Consider the following 22,064-nt stretch of genomic DNA (forward strand, 5'->3'; position numbering starts at 1 on the left):
AAAAAACACACTTTTCCTAGAATGAACAGTTAAGGCAGGAAAATAATTTTTTTCTCTTCCTTCACAAGGGGAAGAAACAAAGCTTCTACCACTTCAAATGTCTTTGTATTATGTGAAATAAATTATTTGTAAAATTATCAGAAACCTTTAAAGAAAGGAGAGGTTCTATTATAAAATGGTATCAGGTAACACAATCTTTTTACAAAATGTATCATTAAAATCATTGACTAAAGTAAGCTAATGGCCTATACAGGCATACCTCATTTTATTGTGCTTTGCTTTAACTGCACTCCACAGATACTGTGTTGTTTTTGTTTTTGTTTTTTTCAAACTGAAGGTCTGTGGTAACCCTATATTGAGCAATTCTTTCATGGCACCATTTTCCCAACAGCATTTGTTCACTTCAAGTCTCTCTGTCATTATTTTGGTAATTTTTAAAAAGATTTATTTATTTATTTATTTGAGAGAGAGAGACAGTGCAAGCAGGGGGAGGGGCAAAGGGAGAGGGAGAGAAACAGACTCCCCACTGAGCACAGAGCCTGAGACACGGGGCTCGATCTCACAATCCTGAGATCATGACCGGAGTCAAAATCCAGAGTCACACACTTAACTGAACCACCCAGACACCCCATATTTTGGTGGTTCTTAAAATATTTCAGATATTTAAATCATCATCGTATCTGTTATGGTGATCTGTGATCTTTAATGTTGCTACTGTAATTTTCAGGGGTGTCACAAACCACACCCACATAAGATGTCAAATGAAACCCATAAATGTGTGTTCTGACTGCTTCGCTGACCAGCTGTTCCCCCCCCATCCCTCTCCCTCTCCTCAGGCTCTCTATTCCCTAAGACACAACAATATTGAAATTAGGCCAATTAATAACCCTACAACGTCCCCTAAATGTTCAAATGAAAGAACTTACCTCCCTTTAAATCAAAAACTAGAAATGATTCAGCTGAATGAGGAAAGCAAGTTGAAAGACAACACAGACTGAAACCTAGGCCTCCTGCAGCAAACAGCCAAACTGTGAAAGCAAAGGAGAGGTTCTTGAAGGAAATGAAAAGTGTTATGCCAGTGAACACACAAATGATAAGAAAGCAAAACAGCCTTATTGTTGATACAGAGAAAGTTTTAGTGGTCTGAAGAGCAGAGCAAACCAGCCATAACCTTCCCTTAAACGAAAGCCTAATCCAGAGCAATGCCCTAACTCTTTAATTCTAGGAAGACTGAGAGGTGAGGAAGCTACAGAAGAAAACTATGAAGCCAGCAGAGGTTGGATCATGAGGTTTAAGGAAAGAAGCTTTCTCCATAATATAAAAGTGCAAGGTGAAGTAGCAAGTGCTGATGCAGAAGCTGAGCAAGGTATCCAGAAGATCTGGCTACAACAATTAATGATGGTGGCTACCTTCAATGGAGAGGAAATGGCCTTCTCTTGGCAGAAGATACCATGTAGGACTTTCATAGCTAGAGAGGAGAAGTCAGTGCTATAGTCAATACTATTCTCAACAGAGCCTGGATGACAACACACCTGTTCACACATGGTTTACTGAATAGTTTCAGCTCACTTTTCAGACATACTTCTCCAGGCAAAAAATTCCCTTTCAAACTATTACTGCTCATTGTTGATGCATCTGGTCATCCAAGGGCTCTGATGGAGATGTACAATGAGATTAATTATTTTCATTCCTGCCAACACAACAGCCCATGCATCAAGGAGTAATTTCAACTTTCAAGTCTTATTATTTACTTATTTTTTAAAGATTTTATTTATTTAAGAAAGAGAGAGAGAGAGCACTAGAGGAGTAGAGGGAGAGAATCCTCAAGCAGACTCCCCACTGAGTGTGGAGGCTGACGCAGGGCTCGATCTCATGACTCATGAGATCACGACCTGAGCCAAAAGCAAGAGTCGGACGCTCAACCAACTGAGCCACCCAGGAGCCCTCAAGTCTTATTATTTAAAAGATGTGTTTTGTAAAGCTATAGCTGCCCTATGCAGTGATTCCTCTGATGGATCTGGGCAAAGTTAACTGAAAACCTTCTAGAAAGGATTCACTACTCTAGATCCCATTAAGAATATTTGTGATTCATGGAAAGAGGTCAAAATATCAACCATGGACAGGAGTTTGAAAGAGATTGGTCCCAATCCTCGTGGGTGACTCTGAGGGGTTTAAGCCTTCTGTGGAGGAAGTAAGTGCAGATGGGGTGGAAATAGCAAGAGAACTAGAATTAGGAGCGGAGCCTGAAGATAGGACTGAATTGCTACAATCTCATGATACACCTTCAACAGATGAGGAGCTGCTCCTTAGGAATGAGTGAAGAAAATGGTTTCTGGACATAGAATCTACCCCCTGGTGAAGATGCTGTGAAAATTGTTGAAATGACAATAAAAGATTTAGAATATTAGTTGATAAAGCAGCGGCAGGGTTTGAGTAGATTGACTCCAATTTTAAAAGAAGTTCTACTGCAGGTAAAATGCTTTCAAACAGTATCACGTGCTACAGAAAAAAAATTGTTTGTGAAAAAAAGGACCAATCAATGCAGCAAACTTCACTGCTGTCTTATTTTAAGAAATGGCCACAGCCACCCCAACCTTCACCACCCTGATCAGCAGCAGCCATCAACACTGAGGCAAAGACCAAGACCCTCCACCAGCAAAAAGATTACGACTCACTGAAAGCTCAGATGATGGTTAGCATTTTTTAGCAATGAAGTATTTTTAAATTAAGGTGCATACATTGCTTTTTTAAGACATGATGCTATTACACATGTAATAGGCTACAGTACAGTGTAAACATAACTTTTATATGCACTAGGAAACCAAAAAAAATTTTTTCACTTGCTTTATTGTGATATTCACTTTATTGCACTGGTCTGGAACTGAATGAACCTGCAACATCTCCAAGATGTGCCTGTGTATACCAAGGGAATAATCATGAAACTAGTGTAAACTGAAAATATGCAAAAGCACAATTTATGCAATCATTTACCTAATTTCTTATCCTATACATCCAGGTAGAATTATGATCTTAAAGTTGTAATAAAATAAAATGTATTCTATAAGTATTGCTGACAAGAGTTAATTTGCCTTCTGTTAACAGGTCCTTTCGTAAATTAAAAGTTAATCCCACATAATTTGATTTTCTTACATAAATCAGTCACCAGATCCTTGCAAACTAGTGCCAAGGAGAATCATAAATCAGAGAAGGGAAATTCTTATAACATGGGAAACATGAAAACCAATTTTATACTCCCAACATTTGTTGAAAGCGTTTCAAACAGAATAAATCTTACTATAGACTAAAGTAATAAAAAATTGCATCAGAATACAAGCAAGCCTGTTTTCTGATCAATTTACCTCACTTACTATAGAATTCATATTACTATAAGCATAAAGATTTTAAGTGGGATTCTTTCGTTTTGTGACTACCTGAATTGAATGCCATACATGATATATTTGACTCTGCCAATGCAGAGTCAAATAGAAAACACAAATTTCAAGTCTTCATGTTTAGGGTAGTTCCACGAAGATATACAAAAGAATAAAATGATAGCATCCAGCTTTCATCATTCAATAACACTTGCTTTTGAAAAGCTATCTAAAGACAATTATAAAGGACAGATTAAAAAATAAAAACAATAAACAGGACAAGAAGGTTATGTCACAGTCATACATATCAGTGAGGAAACAGGAAAAAAAAAAAAAGCCTAAATTTACCAAAAGAGTAATTTGTTAAATTAATGACATACTATTTTGATGGAATATTATACAGCAACTGAAAATTAATAATTATATTAATGAAAAAGATTTATTGACATGAAAAAATGTTTATAACATATGGTTGAATGAGCAACGTAAGTTGTACAACAGTACACACCACTGGAATCTCCTATACAGAACCTGATAAATTTACTATTTATTGCCAAGTTTACCATTTCCTTTCTCACCAAATGAAAGCAGGAGACAAAGGGGAGACACTGGGATACAACCTCAGCAAATGCCCACCTGTAAAATTTGCATTCTGTCAGTTACTGGGCTAAAAGTGAGAAACTAAATAGGAAATTTAAGAACAAAGCTCCTTTGCATGGATCTTCCCAAAGGTAACAAGCAATCGCCAGCCTCATAGCACCTGGTACTCCGAACTTAAACCCTAAACATATAGAAATGACCAAAAACTTACACCAGCGACTTCAAAATTATAGACTACCAAAAATGAGACTATTTCTCATATGTTTGTGTGTGTGAGAGATGTACACATACACGTGCACACAAATGAACACACGCACATCACATGCGCACACAGGGAAGGAGACCAGGAGGAAGGAAAGGATGAAGCAAATAGGAAGCTTACCTGAAAGAGCCTGGTAAAAATATCAAATTCAAAAACTGAAATGTAATCATTACAAGTTAAATCAATTGTTGATTTCAGAGCCATTGCTTCCAGGCCAGAGCTAATTTGATGAACCTCATGAAGGCACTGTCTGAATACTTTCCATGGAACAATAGTTCTGTGCAAGGAAAAAAAAAAATAGTAGTTGAATCAAGTGTCATTTAAGACTACCTTCCACTGAAATAGCACAGTTCAATCATAACAGTAATATAATTAATTGCATTTGTATTAAAAGACAAATAGTTGAGAAAAAAGAAGACAAACAGGTGTTCATAATCAGTAATGGGTTTTGCTAACTGGATTATTTTCCATTTGCTAAGAATGTGACAAAAATCTAAGTAAATTTCTCTCTCAAAAAATCCTTCACTATCAAGATATTTCTAAAAATACATCCAAAAGAAGGGATTAGGTCAAAGTCCTGTGTGTCTGACCTCTTGCGTACACAAGATCATTTGACTTTGAATCAAGTTAAATTTTCCCCCTCTTTATTTCCTTAAAATAACTCTAAGACGATGGGTTCACACAATAGTAGGAATTCTTTATTCATGGCACAAAAGAGTAATTCACCATTTTAAGAAAGCACAGGAGAAAAGTCATGAAGGCATTTTAGCCATTACCCACTTGTATTCTGCAGATAAACAACATGTTATCTAACCTTTCATATTAATACAAAGGGAAATTTTAAATAGTTTAACTGGTCACACTGGCTAGCATATAGAAACTTATTTATTGAAAACTTATTTTTCTTAAATATCATGCGTCAAAATTTCTATTAAGCAGCGCATTTACGTAGTTTAAAAATTTAGAAGAGCAAAAAACGGTGTCCAGGGAAGTCTCCCAGTCTGTCCTCCACCTGACCGGTTTCTGACCTTCACCACCTCCTCCCCCATCATGAAAATAAGTAATACTTATTATTCATCCCTTAGTTCATGTTCCTCCTTTTGGAATGTTAAATGCCTACTCCTGAAAAGGTGGAAGAAAGAAGTCCTTCATGTTTTTAAAATTTTAAGCTGCAGTTTTTACAACAGGACATCATAAGAGCTATACATACACTCTTAGAAGATTATAAATATTTAAGCCTTAGGTTTTTCTTTTCTAGTATCTTGTAAGAAATAAAAGACTCAGGCTGAATGGACGACATCGGCCCTATCCTATGCCAATTCTCCCAGCAAAGCATCGCCAAAAATGTACAATTATATATTCATTCAATAATTATCTACTGCAGCGGTTGTCAAACTTGAGCATTCATTGGGATCGTTGAAGGGCTTGTTAGGACAGAAATTGCTGATCCGCAGCCCAAGATATTCTAATTCATTATGACTGAGGGGGGGCTGGAGAACTTACAGTTTTAACAAGTCCCCAAGTGATGCTGATGTTGCTGGTCTGGGGAACAACACTTTGAGAGTCACTGATCTCTTAACTGCTAAGGCAAAGCACTGTGGATAAATACAATTACGAAAATACAAGATACTATCTGTCCTTGAAGAAGATACACACAGGGTAGAAATAAGACGTGTAATGTTAAGAAAAAAAAAAAATTAGAGGGAGGGATATATAAGGAAGTCCTGGAGGAATTCCAGAGAAGGAGTGGTCTGCGGCAAGATGAATAAATGAATGGTGGGATACGCTTACGATACCATGCTGTATTTATAAGAAAGTTTAGGTTTGATATACCACTAAAAGAAAGAAAAATATGAGGCTGAATACATCAAAAGGCTTTTCTCCATGTATGAAAAAAACAGGAAACCACAGAGAACTGAAGAGACATACCACATCAGACGCCGTTTAGAAGAAACACACGTCAGGCTCTGACTAAGGTTAACAAAATGTTGCTGTTTTAAGAAAACAAGGAACACTTCTGATAATGTTAGAAGGCTATTGATTTATGGCGAAGTGTAAATATGCAATTGTGTCCAGTTTCATTACAGTTACCACAAAAGTAGTGCTTAAGAAGCACATTTTCTTTTCCAAATTAAGGTTCAAATATTCAATGCATAAAAGGGACATGAACCATAATATTCAAATTTTTTTAAATTTATACAAAGAACTATTGATTTAAGATGGTATATGTTTTATTTTTGTATGGAAATCTTAAGAGAAACTTATCTTGTGTATGAAGTATAAAAAGTAAATCAACTGGCTAGACACCTTTGATACGTTTCCATAAAAAAGTTATCTTCATCCCAATATTTAAGGAGCTTGCAGATCATAATTCCTTTCAATACCCAACGATTTCCCAGAGCAAATTCTTAAAAAAACATACAAACTTCTAAAATTATAGTCTAATATACCACTTGGAACAATAATTTACAAAGGAGCAAGCCACATTTCCACAGTACTTGTGTAAATGATACTTGCTCACAGTTCACTTGTGATAAAGGTCCAAACAAGCTCAATTAAGGGTTGTAACAGGGATTAAGAAAGGGCATTATCTGGTTAACTAACTACATACAAAATTTGTACAACAGATACCTTTCCTTTGATCAATTGAGTCAAACACCCAACATAGAGAATGGTGGGGAGAAAGAGGATTTCATGAGTGAAGAACAGAAATAGCGTACAATGACTTCTTAAAACAAACAAACAAACAAAAAACCTGTTCTAAAACTGTTGCACTAAGGATCTAGCCTTTCCAAAGAGGATTTCAAGTTGCTACCACCTTCTTTCCTGATGTGTGTGGGGGGAGGGGAAAAGGAGAGGATGGCTTTTCACACCTTTAATTAAACTACAGCAACAACAGAAAGTAGTGGTTTCTACTCTCTTTCCCTAGAGATGAAGTCAGAGAAAATATTAATGACAAATTGTTTTACAAATACGTACAAACTTCATTGTGCTGGCAGAGATCTGGGAATAGAAAAGAGGAAGAAAAACTAAAGAAACAGAACATAAAAGCTTCAAGCTCTCACCAACCCAGAGATATTTTAATCTGTCCTTTTTGCCACTTACAATCATAAATCACTTTAATTACAAATTGAATTAACTTTAAGATCTACTAAAAAGCACAAGTAGCTGTTAATCCACAAAGAATGGAATACAAGGCCAATGGTTAGCCAGACACAGAATAATAATGATTTCAGGATTTTTAAACATCCAGTAAGAATAAGAGCTGTCATTCTAACCAATCTAGTTGGTTGTCTACTCTCTCTGCCAATCACCAAGTCCTATTACAATATATATTACTGGAGTTTGTCACAATAACACCATGAGGCCGATAATATATTTATCCTCATGATACAGATGGGAAAACTGAGGCTTAAAGAGGTTAAGTAATTTGCCTAAGAAAGACTTTATATGTCCTAGGCATTTTGGTAGGTTCAGAAAAGAAATATAAATAAAGTCACAATCTAATTAAGTGGAAAGACTTGTAAATATATTATGTTGTGTCAAGTGCAAAAGTTATTATAGAAAAAGATGGATGTGCCTTGGAAACTCCATGAGATGAAGCTCCCTGAGAAAAAGAACTGTAGCTTACTCACCTTTGCCCAAGACAAACAAGGTGTGCAACTAAAATTTGTGTAATTAGAGGCACCTGGGTGGCTCAGTCATTAAGCATCTGCCTTTAGCTCGGGTCGTGATCCTGGGGTCCTGGGATCGAGCCCTGCGTTGGGCTCCCTGCTTGGCGGGAAGCCTGTTTCTCCCTCTCCCACTCCCCCTGCTTGTGTTCCTGCCCTTGCTATCTCTCTCTCTCTCTGTCAAATAAATAAATAAAATCTTAAATAAATACATAAATAAAATAAAATTTGTGTAATTAAATTAAACTGTGTCTAGGGAAAGCAAGGGAGTGTTACACGGAGGAGGAGCCTAGAAATTTGTGCTCCAGTCACTTTCTCCACTACACAGAAATCTTTTGAGGACTGAAAAAGAGTAATAGTCCATTCATATCATGTCAGGAGAGATAAGAACTTAATATAAGACTATATTATTTTATTATTAGATGATAAGTCTTGGTCTGTTTACTAAGAAAACAAGAGTAACTTTATTTATAGTCTTGAAAACAGAGGGAGTGTCCTTTCAGATAGAAACAGATAACAGGGATACAAAACTGAAAAGTTGTCAGTAGGTCAGCAACTGACAAGCCACTCAAATCTTCCAGGCTTTTCTCCTCCTCTATAAAAGTGGAAGAGTATATTGGATATTCTAACTTGAAAAATCTTGCAGTTTAAAAAAAATAATAAAAGGAATGGAAGACAAAAGATGTTAGGAGACTGTTAGACACACACAAAAACAAAAGAAGGCAAAACATTTTCATGACACCACAAGTTCATAAAAGGATATAGGTTTTACTTTTAACTCCTATGAAAAAAAAAATCCACATAATAAAGGTGTGAATCTCAACAAAGGTTAGGGTGTTTAAAAAGTCATATACTTCTGGTGTGAATGAGAATTTATACAGCACTTCTAGAAGGCAATCTGGCAGCAAGTTTCAAAAGCCTATTATTTTTTGACCCTGAAAGCCTACTTCTAGGGATTTCACCTAACAAAATTATGTCAAAAATAAATAAATAAATACACAGCAGCACAAATATCCATCCGTAAGTCTCTTCAATATAGTGTTGTTCATAATAGTAATAAATTAAAAACAAATACACTCAATGGTAATAAAAGGACATACTACATTCAAAGATTATAATATTATAACAGCAATTAACAGTTGTACAAAAGAATATTGTCATGGAAAAGTGTCCATGACATACTTAAATGGGAATAGCATTTTTGAAATTGCATGTCCTTTATGAGCCAATGCTAAAAACTGTCTAGAATGTCGGGAGAGATCAATACACAGTTTAACTGATAAGAACTGGCTCATGCCGGGAGTTTAAGTGATTATTTTATTTTTCTCTATAAGCCATTAGAGTTTATTAGAAATAAAGAAATAAAAGATATGCTAAAACTGTTTTAAAATATATAATCATAGAATGAATCAATTAAAAACAAAAATTATAATAGTATTTGCCTGAGACCACAGTTTTATATGTAGGAAATACAAAAGAATTTATATATTGAACTATGAAAAGAAATAAGAATTCAACATGGTTGCAGAATAAAAATCAGTTGTATTTCTATAAATAAGCAATGTATCATTAGAAAATAAAACTTAAAAATACTTGATTTTTACAATAGCATCTGAAAATATTAAATAAACAGGAATGAGATAAACACAAACACACATACAATCAGAGATATAAAAGACACAGAGGGTTTTAACACTTTAATGGACTGGCAGATTCAATACTGTAAAGATATCAATTATCCTCAAACTGACTCTTAGATTTAATATAACCCCAATCAAAAATTCTAGGAGACATTTCTGCAGTAGGAAATGGTAGGCTGATTCTAAACTTTATAGGGAGATGTCAAAAGCCAAGAATAATCAAGTCCATCTTCAATAAAAACAACACTGACAAACTTACACTCTGTGCATAATTAAGACAGTGTGATAGTAGCACAAGAATAAACAAGTAGATGGAACAAAACAATAATTTTAGAAAGAAATACAACCATATTTGGACACTGGATATGCAATATCAATTAGATTTAAACAGCAGTGGGGAATGAATGATGTTTTCAAAAAATGCTGCTGGGTCAAATAGATATACATATGGAAGAAACTGAATCTTGACCTTTACCTAATACCATATACACATTTTATTTTAGATTATTGTTTTATCTTTCATATTTAGGTCTAAGATTAAAGGGTTTTTTTTTTAGAAGAAACTAGAGAATATCTTCATTACTTTGGAGCAGGCAAAAAATTTAAACAGGCCCCCAATTGCTCAAAGGATAAAGAAAAAGAGAAATTAAAACCTGTGTTCGTGAAGATAGATCACTAACAATGTGAAAAAGAAAGCACACATTGGGAGAAACATATAATCGACAAAAGATTCCCATCTAAATATTAATAACTACTACTCAAAATTGGGCAAATGATTTTCACATACACAAAAAAAATCAAAATGTTCAATAAACAAAGATATATTCAGCTTCACTGGTCATCAGAGAAATGTACATTAAAAACACAGTGAAAGGGTGCGTGGGTGGCTCAGTTGGTTAAGCGACTGCCTTCAGCTCCCGGGATCGAGTCCCACATCGGGCTCCCTGCTCAGCGGGGAGTCTGCTTCTGCCTCTGACTCTACCCCTTCTTGTGCTCTCTCTCTCTCAAATAAATAAATAAAATCTACAACAACAACACAGTGAGATTCCACTTGACCCCACTAGTATGGTTTATGAAGAAAAAAAAAAAAAAGACAAAGGATATCAAAGGGTTGGAGAAGATACGGAGCAACAGGAACCTTTAGGCACTGCTCACAGGTGAGTCAGTTGGTAAGCCACTTTAGAAAACTCCTAGAAGCATTAAAGCTAAAATTATGCAGAAACTAGAAGCCAGCAATTCCATTCCTTGGTACACATCCAACAGAAATGCATACATGGGTTTTTAAAAATATAAAAAGAAAAGTTCATAATAGCACTACTGATAATAATCCGAAGGAGGAAGAACCCAATGACCATCATCAAAAGAATCAATAGGTAAAGTATGGTATAGCTGCACAATGGAGCAAGAAGAACGAACAGTCTGTCACATATAAGAACATGGGTGAGTTTCATAAACAAAGAATAAAAGGAGTCAGATTTTTTTAAAGCACGTAACTGTATAATTTCAACTCTGAATGATTCCATGATGCTAGAAGTCAGGATACCATAGGCAGTCAGTGACTGTATGGAATTTGCTGAGGGGTTGGGGAGAAGGGGTGCTCAGAATTATAGGTAATATGCTATTTACTTTGGTGGCATTTACATTAGTGTGTTCACGTCATAAAAATTCTTCACTTTACACTGATGTTTTCTATACTTTTCTGTATGTGTATTAAACTGAATATATAAAGCTTTACAAAGTTTTACATAAAAACTCTAAGATGAAAAAGAGAAGAAAATGTGGGAATGGATGTAGTACCTGCCATAATATAAACAAGAAAGTCAATGTTTATTTGTGGTTATTGGTTTTGTCACTGTGGTGGTGGAAGCGGTGATGGTAGCAGTTGTTTAAAATTCATTCTAGCTCAAGGAAATAAAATGTCACCTTGATTTTAAACAAAATGAAAATCTGTTCTATCTATATTAACCCATTCTTATGTTTAATTTCATCTGAATTTGGTCAGAAAATTCACTTTGACCAACGAAGATATATTTAGTGTCAATACCTTTAAATTGAGGGCTAGTTTTGGTCAGAAGATAATGAAATATTCATAAGATATTTTATATGTTTTGATTTTTATTATGGATTCATATATTAGTACTGTGACTCCTAAGCCTGTTGATATTTTGTATAGAGTTTTTCCTAAAGCCATTCTTTTTCTGTAATTATTTCTGTAATTTGTTAAAGAATATGAAAACAGATTGTTATCAGGCTATACTGTTCTTACTCTTCCATCACAAATGTTTCTAAACACAAAAGTTTTTGTTTGTTTTTGAAAAGCAAATGTTTTCCAGGAACTCATACAAAGACCATATCAATACTCTGGTCAAATAGTTACCTTACAATTCATCATGGACACCATGGTAACAACCATGGTTATCAAGGATGTTCATAATTAGATCTAACCATTCCTGTGAAAATTCTTGACTCTCATACAGAAAGACACACATGCTGGGTATTTAGAGTTATTTTTTCTCAAAAACATTCATAACATTTTGTCTATAGTGTGGACAAGCATTACTTCTCTGTAAAATGGACAAGTATCATTCTCATTTTCAGATTCTGAAAGTTAAATTTTGAATCAAACACTTTTTATAAGATTGCAGAAACAAGGAAAATAGCTTCTTCAACATTATTCCTGATTTTCTCAGTAATCTCATTCTTATGATAGATTTGATGCTTTCTAACTTCTGGTCTCACAACCAGACTTTTGAACACAATTAATTTACTATAGCCATGAAATTATTTTGGACATAATTCCATTTATTTTCTGGCTTTGAAATAAAGTTTATTGGTGAAAAGGGATGGGAAGAGGAACTGTAAATATAATCCATAAGAATATGTCAGAATTCCATGTTTAACTTTTCCACTTAGTAGCCATTAACCATAAACAAACAAAGATTCTGGTCTTAAAACAGTGAGTATTTGTTCTTTTCTTTCTACTGCACAACCTTCTTCAGTATATTTTCTTTGAAAGGTTAGTGATACTTGGTAGGTTTGTAAGACACATGAGATACGTGGATCACAGCAAGATACCTTTGATCTGCTGAGGTCAGGTTAAATAAAATCAAGAAGTTATAGATTCTAAAATTAGAAAGTCCTGCCACAGAAGGGCTTCAGTAAGGCTTTAAAATGATCTTCCCTTTAGCATTAAGAGCCCAGCCCATCTTACAAACAACACAGTCCATAATAAAACAAAGCTCCTCATAAATCTCTCTACAAAGGTGAAATAAGTTAACAAGCAATGGGCAAAGTCTGCTAGATATTGAAGTTAAGCTGAGGCAAAAGAAATATACAACTTTCAACAACACTTTAAAACCCTCACACAAGAAACTGCATAAACACATGGAGCCTATTAAAGCTTTGGTTATAAAGGAGACCTACAGAATTTCTTAAAAGAGAAAATAAATCAGGTTTTAAGTGCCTTGTTGTTACTACATCTAATGCAAACTTTTAAGTCTTTATCTAGTTTGATCTTTAAGTACTATTATCTGGTTCATCTCCCTCTTTCTTTAAATCCTGTCTTCCTTTAGCATCTGTAATACCACCACACTCATGTTTTTTCCCCTACTTTTCTGTGATTCTTCCATCTCCTTAAGTTTCTTCTATGAATTATCAGAATTCTTTTTTTTTTTTAGATTTATTTATTTATTTTAGAGAGAGAGTGAGAGAGCACGAATGGGAGGGACAGAGGGAGAAGGAGAGAGAGAATCTCACGCAGACTCCATGCTCAGCGTGGAGCCTGACTCAGGGCTTGATCCCAGGACCCTGAGATCATGACCTGAGCCAAAACCAAGAGTCCAACTCGTAACTGACTATGCCACACAGGTACTCCCATTTATCAGCATTCTTTAAGGATCTGTCCTCTTCATTCTCCCTGCACATTCTTCATGGTCTACATCAATTAGTCCAATGACTTCACATACCTTTCAGAGATTACAAACTCAAATATCTGGGAACCAGGCAGTTAAGAGAAATGAGTAAAGAGATCCAGCTAAGGAATGCAGTGAATTGGAGGAGAGCCTGTCTCACCTGGGCAGCTGGCACCCAGGTCTAGCCAAATGTTGCCCTGTCAGAATTCAGACCTACTGGTGCTGTCACTCCCAATTATTCAATGAAAGTCAATAAAATATTTTTATGGAAAATAAATTTTTAAAAGTTACCACTAATTTTTTAGTTAAATATTTCATAAGGCCAAGAAGTATTCTATAGGCTATCAATCTGCAAACTCTCATAAATACACTATCAATTCTAAAATCTCTATCCCTATTCTATATTCTTTCCATAGTCTCAAGGTTGTATATCCAACTTACTATGTTTATCACCACATGGATTTATCTCGGTGCACAAAACCAAACATAGGCCAAACTAAACTTATCTGGTTGTCAAATCCCCTCTTCTTCCTATTTTCCTGTCTCAGTGAAGGGTCCTCAGTTGTTCAAATAAAAAATTGAGACATCACATTTGACTCCTTTCTTTTGTCTCATATATCTTGATAATCAAGTATGCTTAATTTTATCTTTATATCATTCTCAAATTCATGTCTTTCTTTTACTTATATATATGTATAAGTTATTTGGTGTATTGATTACCTTTCATATATTATTTTATATATTGATTATTTTATGTATATTATTATAACCACTACCTAGTTTTCTACAACAGCCTCCTACCTATTAGTCTTCTATTTCTCTTCTAATTTTTCAGTTTCTAAAGTGTGTGGGGGTGGAGGGGGGCAATCAGACCCCAGGGGGTATACAAGATGATTCTTTTCAGGATGAGAAGAAAATATTGAAATTCTACTTGCATTTTTATGTAGGTTTTTTTTTTTTGAAAATTTTATTTATTTATTTATTTATTTGAGAGAAAGAGAGAGAGAATGAGAAGGGGAAGAGAGAATCTGAAGCAGACTCTGAGCTGAGCATGGAGCCCGACTCAGGGCTCCATCTCACGACCGCGAGCTCATGACCTGAGCTGAAACCAAGAGTCAGATGCTTAACTGACTGAGCCACCCAGGTGCCCCTTTATATAGTATTCAAAATTTGTATTATATGTCCTTTATTTGTCTTACATATGAGAATACATGTTATTTATACAAAAATATATGTATGTATGCAGATGATAAATAATGATATGGTCAAAAAAAGTATTTACTAATAAGTTAGTAATAATGAATATAATCAAGTGGGTTTGGAAGCCACTGCTCAAATTCATTATCCATACTTCAGCAAGAGTCACCCCACCTAAAATGCAAGAGTGATCACTTCCCGACCTAAAACCCATCAATGGGTCCCCATTGTTCTCAGGGCTCGAAAGAACAGAGTTTTAAAAATACAACTTTGTATATGGAAAAAGAAAGTACAAAGGGGCAGAGAAGGACAGAACTTTCAAAGCATAGTTGGAGAGAGAGAGAGAGAGTGTAACAGTTGCAAGGACTTCCGGCCTTGTAGGTAACTCCTACAGTGGGTCATAAACCACTACCCCTTATTTGGATTCCATGTTCACCAAGGAATTTTGATATGGCTCCACATATAATTTATCGATGGTGGCACACACATCGTCACCTGCCTGACAGTGGCATTAATCATTGTAAATAAAAAAAAAAAATTCTGGGTTATAAGATCAGCTTATGAGCTCAGTTAAATTGTGTCCATTCTGTAAACATACTCTTGGTTCAGTTCCATGAAATCAGTGTTCAAGGATGAGAACCAGAACCTAAGTCATGGTGATTTTACTAGGTAAAGGTCACTTACTGAAGGATTCAGAGTGGAGAGAAGGAGAAGGAACAAAATAACAACAAAAAGGAGAAAAAAGGAAGGCATTTATGTATCCTTGAAGTTACCTGTATCTTTCTTTTGAACTTCAGCAGACACTGTAACAGTTCAGTCCCGACCACAGCGTTTCCCACAGAACAGACTCCTTATTAACATATGTGCAACCCATACGTCATACCAGCCCCTCTATGGAGCCTGAGTGGTCCTCTGACCGCTCTAGTAAATAATTTAGTATCTGTGACATTCCTTAGGCACCTTTCTAATGGCACAGAACTGGTTTTAAATATTTATCACCTCTGTATATACTATCTTCCCCAAATTGAATACATACTGCTTAAAGGTAGAAAATTATAATTTGGCATCTTATTTGCTTTTTGTATCTAAGATCTTGTTATAAGGGGTTATACAAAATAGACCTGTAATTTCATTTTCCTTATTAATATAAAGATCTTTAGATTTTTTTAAAAAATAGGCAATAATAGAAGTTGACTAAATAAGAGAAATATTAAATAGTATTCCTTGAGTTCTAGGTCAGTTTTATTCTTTCTGAGCTCCTGCTGTCCAGTTACCTTGTACAAGTCCTGAATTTCTATTGTGCACCTCCTCCTTTAATTAAATATGACTAAGTTGCCTTTTCTTTGACTAGAGGAAACACTGATCTAGTTAATATGCTAGAATAACACGTATCTTACTCACTGGAAAGGTAAAGAGACTATTGTCCTTCATTTCTTATTAAAAGTGAAAGGAGAATACAGGAAACCAAAGAAGGTCCATACCACTTCCCCAGGAAATCAAAGGTAGAGGCAGTGAAATGAGCTTTAAATATATTTTTTTCCATGGTAAGCAGGGCAGTTTCTTATATTCTATCCTATACCCAATTTTAGAAAATTTATTATTTATTTTTGGCTTTTGCTTTCAGATTTCTAGGGACTATGGAACAGCCATCATACAAAGTTGAATATAAACAATATTATTTGCAGGATTACTAATATAATGGAGTTTTGAATAAGATGAAACCTTTAAATTGGTTAATTATTCCATAACATAGAGTGCTTATTATGTGCCAGACATTGTTCTCTGTGCCTTATCAGTAGATTTTAGCTCTTTCAACCTTCATGACAACCCTGGATAGGAGGTAGTGTTATTATTATCAACATTTTTCATATGAAGAAACTGATGCATGGAGAAACCAAGCAGCTTGTCCAAAGTCACAAAGCTAGTAAATGTTACAGTCAGTCCTGAACGCAGACAACCTACCTACATACCTGTCAACCTGTTGCCTCCCAATCAGTCAAACAAACTGTGTCCCTGTCTGTATCTCACATATGCACACGCTCACACACAGTCCTTTACTCCTCAACTCATTTGAATTAAGTAAACGACAGTTCCTGAAATCTAATATATTTTTATGAGACACTGTGCTAAGAGACTTCAGAAAATACAAGGATGAATAAATAAGCCTGATTTCATGGAGCTTATAGTCTAATGGGAAGTAAAATAACTAGACAAATAATTTAAACAATAAAAATAATAAATACAAAGGATAAACAAGAGCTTAGGGGGTTTAAGAAGAGATCTAGTAATAACAACAGAGACAGAATCATACGCAAGACTCACTTTGAGGGATTAGTCAGAACATATATGCCAGAGATTATAAAAACCTACAAGTGGGAGGAGCAGTATGAGCACAGACACAGAAACCTGTAATTGCTGATATATCAGGAAAGAGCCAAATAATCCAACTTGACTGAAGACCAGGACATAAGTAAAAGAAAGAAATGCTAGAAAAATACATGAATTCACCCAACAATTACTGTCTATTATGTATACAGTACCTGAAGGATTCATTCAATACATTTAAAGGGTAATGTTTAAAGATGATATTAAAAATGAAGTTAGCATATATGAAAGCACTGGAAACAGAGCTTGACATATAATAACTCTACCAATGTACCTGGATGAAATTTTTTGGATAAAAAGTCAACAAGAAGCTTCACAGTCAAGCAGGAAAGACCCACAAAGTAAACATACATTCAATAATACAAACATGTCTAAAACACAACAGGGACATGAGGCATGGAATAATTAAAGTTGAGCATATGGAAGGGTGTATATTAGTGAGAACAGTCCAGAAAAGGGGACTTCTGAACCATACTTGAGGAATTCTGGGATGGTAAAAAAGAAAGAAGAAGCTAACGGGCTTCTGGGGAATTGACCTGTAGGAACTGAGGATTTAAAAAAAAAAAAAATCAATTTGTAAATAATAAAGTCACTGAAAATTTTGAGCAGATAATAAGTATCATCCATCCATCCACTTATCCATCTAATTATTCATACAATCTGTTAACATTTATTAGTGTGTACACATTCCAGGAAATGTGCCAGGTTCTGAGAAACAAAAATCAGGAAGGCAGGACCTTGCTTTCAAAAAACCTTTTCTAGTCTATCGGGAAATGTGATCATGTCAGCAGTTCACTGCAGTTTAATAGGACAGATATGAGCAAAGGCACTTGGAAGCAAAGAGTATGGATATCCACCTTAGATTAGGGTAGTTTCCAAAGTGGCATGGGCTTTCCAAACAGTGGATGCAATCTAGGGAAAAAAAACACAAAGAATGGGGGGAAAAACGCACATTGGGAAACGTAACAGTGCTGTGTAGTTAGGTTCTTTCTTTGTGGATGAGCAGACTACAAAGAGATGAAGACAGAAAAAAAAAAATAAACAACAGCAGCAACAAAAAACTTCCTAAAGCTTGTCATAATAATGGGATTTTATTTTTTTTAAAGATTTTATTTATTTATTTGACAGAGAGAGAGAGATAGCAAGAGCAGGAACACAAGCAGGGGGAGGGGGAAAGGGAGAAGCAGGCTTCCCGCTGAGCAGGGAGCCAGATGCAGGGCTTATGCCTGGACCCTGGGTTCATGACCTGAGCCAAAGGCAGACGCTTAACAACTGAGCCACCCAGGCACCCCTATTAATGGGATTTTAGATTTTAACCTAGAATCAATAACAATTTGTAGAAGCATTTCAGACAAAAACGAACAAAAAAATAGAATGATTAGTTCTGTGTTTTGTTTTGTTTTGTTTTTTGAGAGAGCTCTCTAGTCTAAGAAACACAACAGGACAGGTTGTTACTGAAAATACAAAGGCCAGTCAGAAAGCTGTTGCTATAATACAGGGAAGGATTTGAACTTGAAATTGAAGAACAGAACGTGAAGTAAGGATGGAGAGAAAATAACACATAAAAAGATGCAGGTTTAGAATTCATGGTAAGAGATTTACAGAATTCATAGAATTCATGGAAATGTATGTCTAAATCTATTACCTCAGTGTAAAGAAGTGCTTAGCACCAGTGGCCCAAAACCTGCTACCTGACTTGCTTAGAAAAATAACTGTTGGGGCACCTAGGTGGCTCAGTTGGTTAAGCGTCTGCCTTGAGCTCAGGTCATGGTCCCAGGGCCTGGAATCAAGCCCCGCATTGGGTTCCCTGCTCTGCGGGAAGTCTGCTTCTCCCTCTCCCAGTCCCTCTGCTTGTGTTCCCTCTCTCGCTGTCTCTCTCTCTCTCTGTCAAATAAATAAATAAAATCTTAAAAAAAAAATAAAAAAAAGAAAAAGAACTGTTACCCACAGTCTAAGCCCATCGATGAATTTTTGTTGTTTTAAACAGTTAGTAATCCACTTTTTGAGGCTCATGCTTAGTTTCTGGACTCTAAACTATTATTCCAGAGTGCAAAGATTCAGTTTGGTACTGACCTTATTTTGCAGAATTTACTTAGACATATTTATTCAATAATGTCACTTCCCTTTTTCTACATATTTCTACTATCTCCTGGTCAACAGACTAAGAAAGCAAAAGCAGGACTCAACCATTGAAACATTCAATGAATTTGCATAAAAGCCTAACAAATGCAGACCTTCCCAACCAGTCTACAATGACACATGACTGTTATTGATCTACTTGGGACTCCAGTTAGGCACAGCCTTTTGGCAGCCTGGGCTTGAGTCCTGAGCAGAGAGGTGGGCCCTGCCATGCCTTTGAAAAGGTTGAGAAGCACAGAAATGAAGTATTAGGCATATGACACCTAAGGATTTTTGTCTGCTGGGATACAAAATCAATATACAAAAATCTGTTGCATTTCTACACACATATAATGAAGTAGCAGAAAGAGAAATCAAGAAGACGATCCCATTTATAATCGTACTAAAAAGAATAAAACACCTACATATACACTTAACCAAGGAAGTGAAAGACCTGTACTCTGAAAACTATAAAATACTGATGAAAGAAGTTGAAGATGACACAAAGAAATGGAAAGACATCCCATGCTTATGGATTAGGAGAAAAATATTGTTAAAATGTCCATACCGCGCAAAGCAATCTACAGATTTAATGTAATCTCTATCGAAATACCAACAACATTTTTCACAGAACTAGTACAAATAATCCTGGAATTTGTATGGAACCATAAAAGACCCCGAAACAGCAAATTAATCTTGAAAACAAGAAGAAAACTGCAGGTATCAGAATCCTGGATTTCAAGACACACTACAAAACTGTAATAATCAAAACAGTTGGTACTGGCATAAAAATAAGACACACAGATCAATGGAACAGAATAGAGAGCCCCGAAATAAACCCATGACTATATGGTCAATTAATCTTCAACAAAGGAGGGACGAATATGCAATGGGAAAAAGACAGTCTTTTCAACAAATGGTGCTTGGGAAACTAGACAGCTATATGCAAATGAATGAAACTGGACCACTTGCTTCCACCATAAACAAAAATAACTCAAAATGGAATAAAGATCTAAATGTAAGACCTAAAGCCATAAAAATCCAAGAAGAGAATACAGTCAGTAATTTCTTTGACATTGACTATAACAACCTTTTTTCTAGATATGTCTCCTGAGGCAAGGGAAACAATAGCAAAAATAAACTATTGGGACTACATCAAAAGTAAATTAAAAGCTTTGGGGGCACCTGGCTGGCTCAGTCGGTAGAGCATGAGGCTCTTGATCTCAGGGGCATGATTTCAAGCCCCATGATGGGCACAGAGCTTACAAAAAAACAAAACAAAATACCTTCTACACACCAAAGGAAACAAAAAGACAACCTACTGAGTGGGAGAAGATATTTTCAAATGACATATCCAATAAGGGGCTGGTATCCAAAATATATAAAGAACTTACACAACTCAACACCAAAAAAAACCCCCCAAATAATCCAATTAAAAAATGGGCAGAAACATGAACAGATATTTCTCCAAAGAAGACATACAGATGGCCAACAGACACATGAAGAGATGCTCAACATCACTAATCATCAGGGAAATGAAATCAAAACCACAATGAGATATCACCTCACACCTGTCAGAATGGCTAAAATCAAAAGCACAAGAAACAACAAGTGTTGGTGAGGATGTGGAGAAAAAGGAAGCCCCATGCACTGTTGGTGGGAATGCAAACTGGTGCAGCCACTGTGGAAGAGAGTATGGAGGGTCCTCAAAAAATTAAAATTAGAATTACCATATGATTCAGTAATTCCCCTACTGGGTATTTACCCAAGGAATATAAAAACACTAATTTGAAAAGATATATGCACTCCTATGTTATTGCAGCATTATTTACAATAGCCAAGATATGGAAGGAGCTCAAGTGTCCATTAATAGATGAATGGATAAAGAAGATGTGTATTCATGTACAGTGAAATACGACTCACCCATAAAAAAAGAATAAAACCTTGCCATTTGCAACAACACAGAGAGACCTAGAGGTTTAACGCTAAAAATAAGTCAGTCAGGGAAAGACAAACACCAAATGATTCTACTCATATGTGCAATTTAAGAAACAAATGAACAGACAAACAAAAGAGACAAGCAAAAAACCTTTTAAAATAGAGAACAAACTGATGGTTACCAGACAGGAGGTGGGTGGGGGATGGGTGAAATAGGTGATGGGGATTAAGAGCACCCTTATCGTAATGAGCACTGAGTAATGTACAGAACTGTTGAATCACTATATTGTACACCTGAAACTAAGGCAACATTCTATGTTAATTATATGGAACTAAAATTTTAAAAAAATAAAAATAAAATACAAACATTTTTTCTTGCTTCCTGATTTTATGAGGACTGAATACCAAAACTGCCTTAGGAGTTTTACAAAATCTTTTGAAAAATAGTTTTTTCCCAATTTTATTTTATTTTATTTTATTTATTTATTTATTTTTTTAAGATTTTATTTATTTATTTGAGACAGAGAGCATGAGAGGAAGGAGGGTCAGAGGGAGAAGCAGACTCCCTGCCGAGCAGGGAGCCCGATGCGGGACTCGATCCCGGGACTCCGGGATCGTGACCTGAGCCGAAGGCAGTCGCTTAACCAACTGAGCCACCCAGGCGCCCTTTTTCCCAATTTTAATTCAATCTTAGTATCTTATTCTGACGGTTACTTTGAAAAAAAATTACAATAATACCTTAAACTTAAAAACTGCTTTATAAAAATCATAACCTGATTGGCTGTTTTTAGAACTAACTCCTCAATGATTCTGTTTTTGGAAACAATACGCTCTCAAGTTTAAAGGCACTGGTTAGATCAAATGAAAGCATTCTCACATGGCCTCAATGTGTAGCGAGATAAATGACAGAGATGCTTCCATATGAGAGGTTATGCAAAAATATAAACTAGTATTAGAGCATGAGGAAGATA

At 35.6% G+C, this 22,064-nt stretch overlaps 1 protein-coding gene across 4 annotated transcripts in view; it reads right to left on the reverse strand.

The window, feature by feature from the left end:
* CBLB (Cbl proto-oncogene B) overlaps positions 1–22,064 on the reverse strand; it is a 222,459-nt gene that overhangs the window by 105,894 nt on the left and 94,501 nt on the right. For all 4 annotated transcript variants that reach the window (XM_021692313.1, XM_021692316.1, XM_021692315.1 and 1 more), the window contains one exon: positions 4,354–4,510. In XM_021692313.1, the coding sequence (XP_021547988.1) occupies positions 4,354–4,510 (157 nt within the window). The remainder of the gene's footprint in view (positions 1–4,353; positions 4,511–22,064) is intronic.

Source organism: Neomonachus schauinslandi, chromosome 1 (assembly GCF_002201575.2).
Source record: "Neomonachus schauinslandi chromosome 1, ASM220157v2, whole genome shotgun sequence".
NCBI classification, from domain to species: domain Eukaryota; kingdom Metazoa; phylum Chordata; class Mammalia; order Carnivora; family Phocidae; genus Neomonachus; species Neomonachus schauinslandi.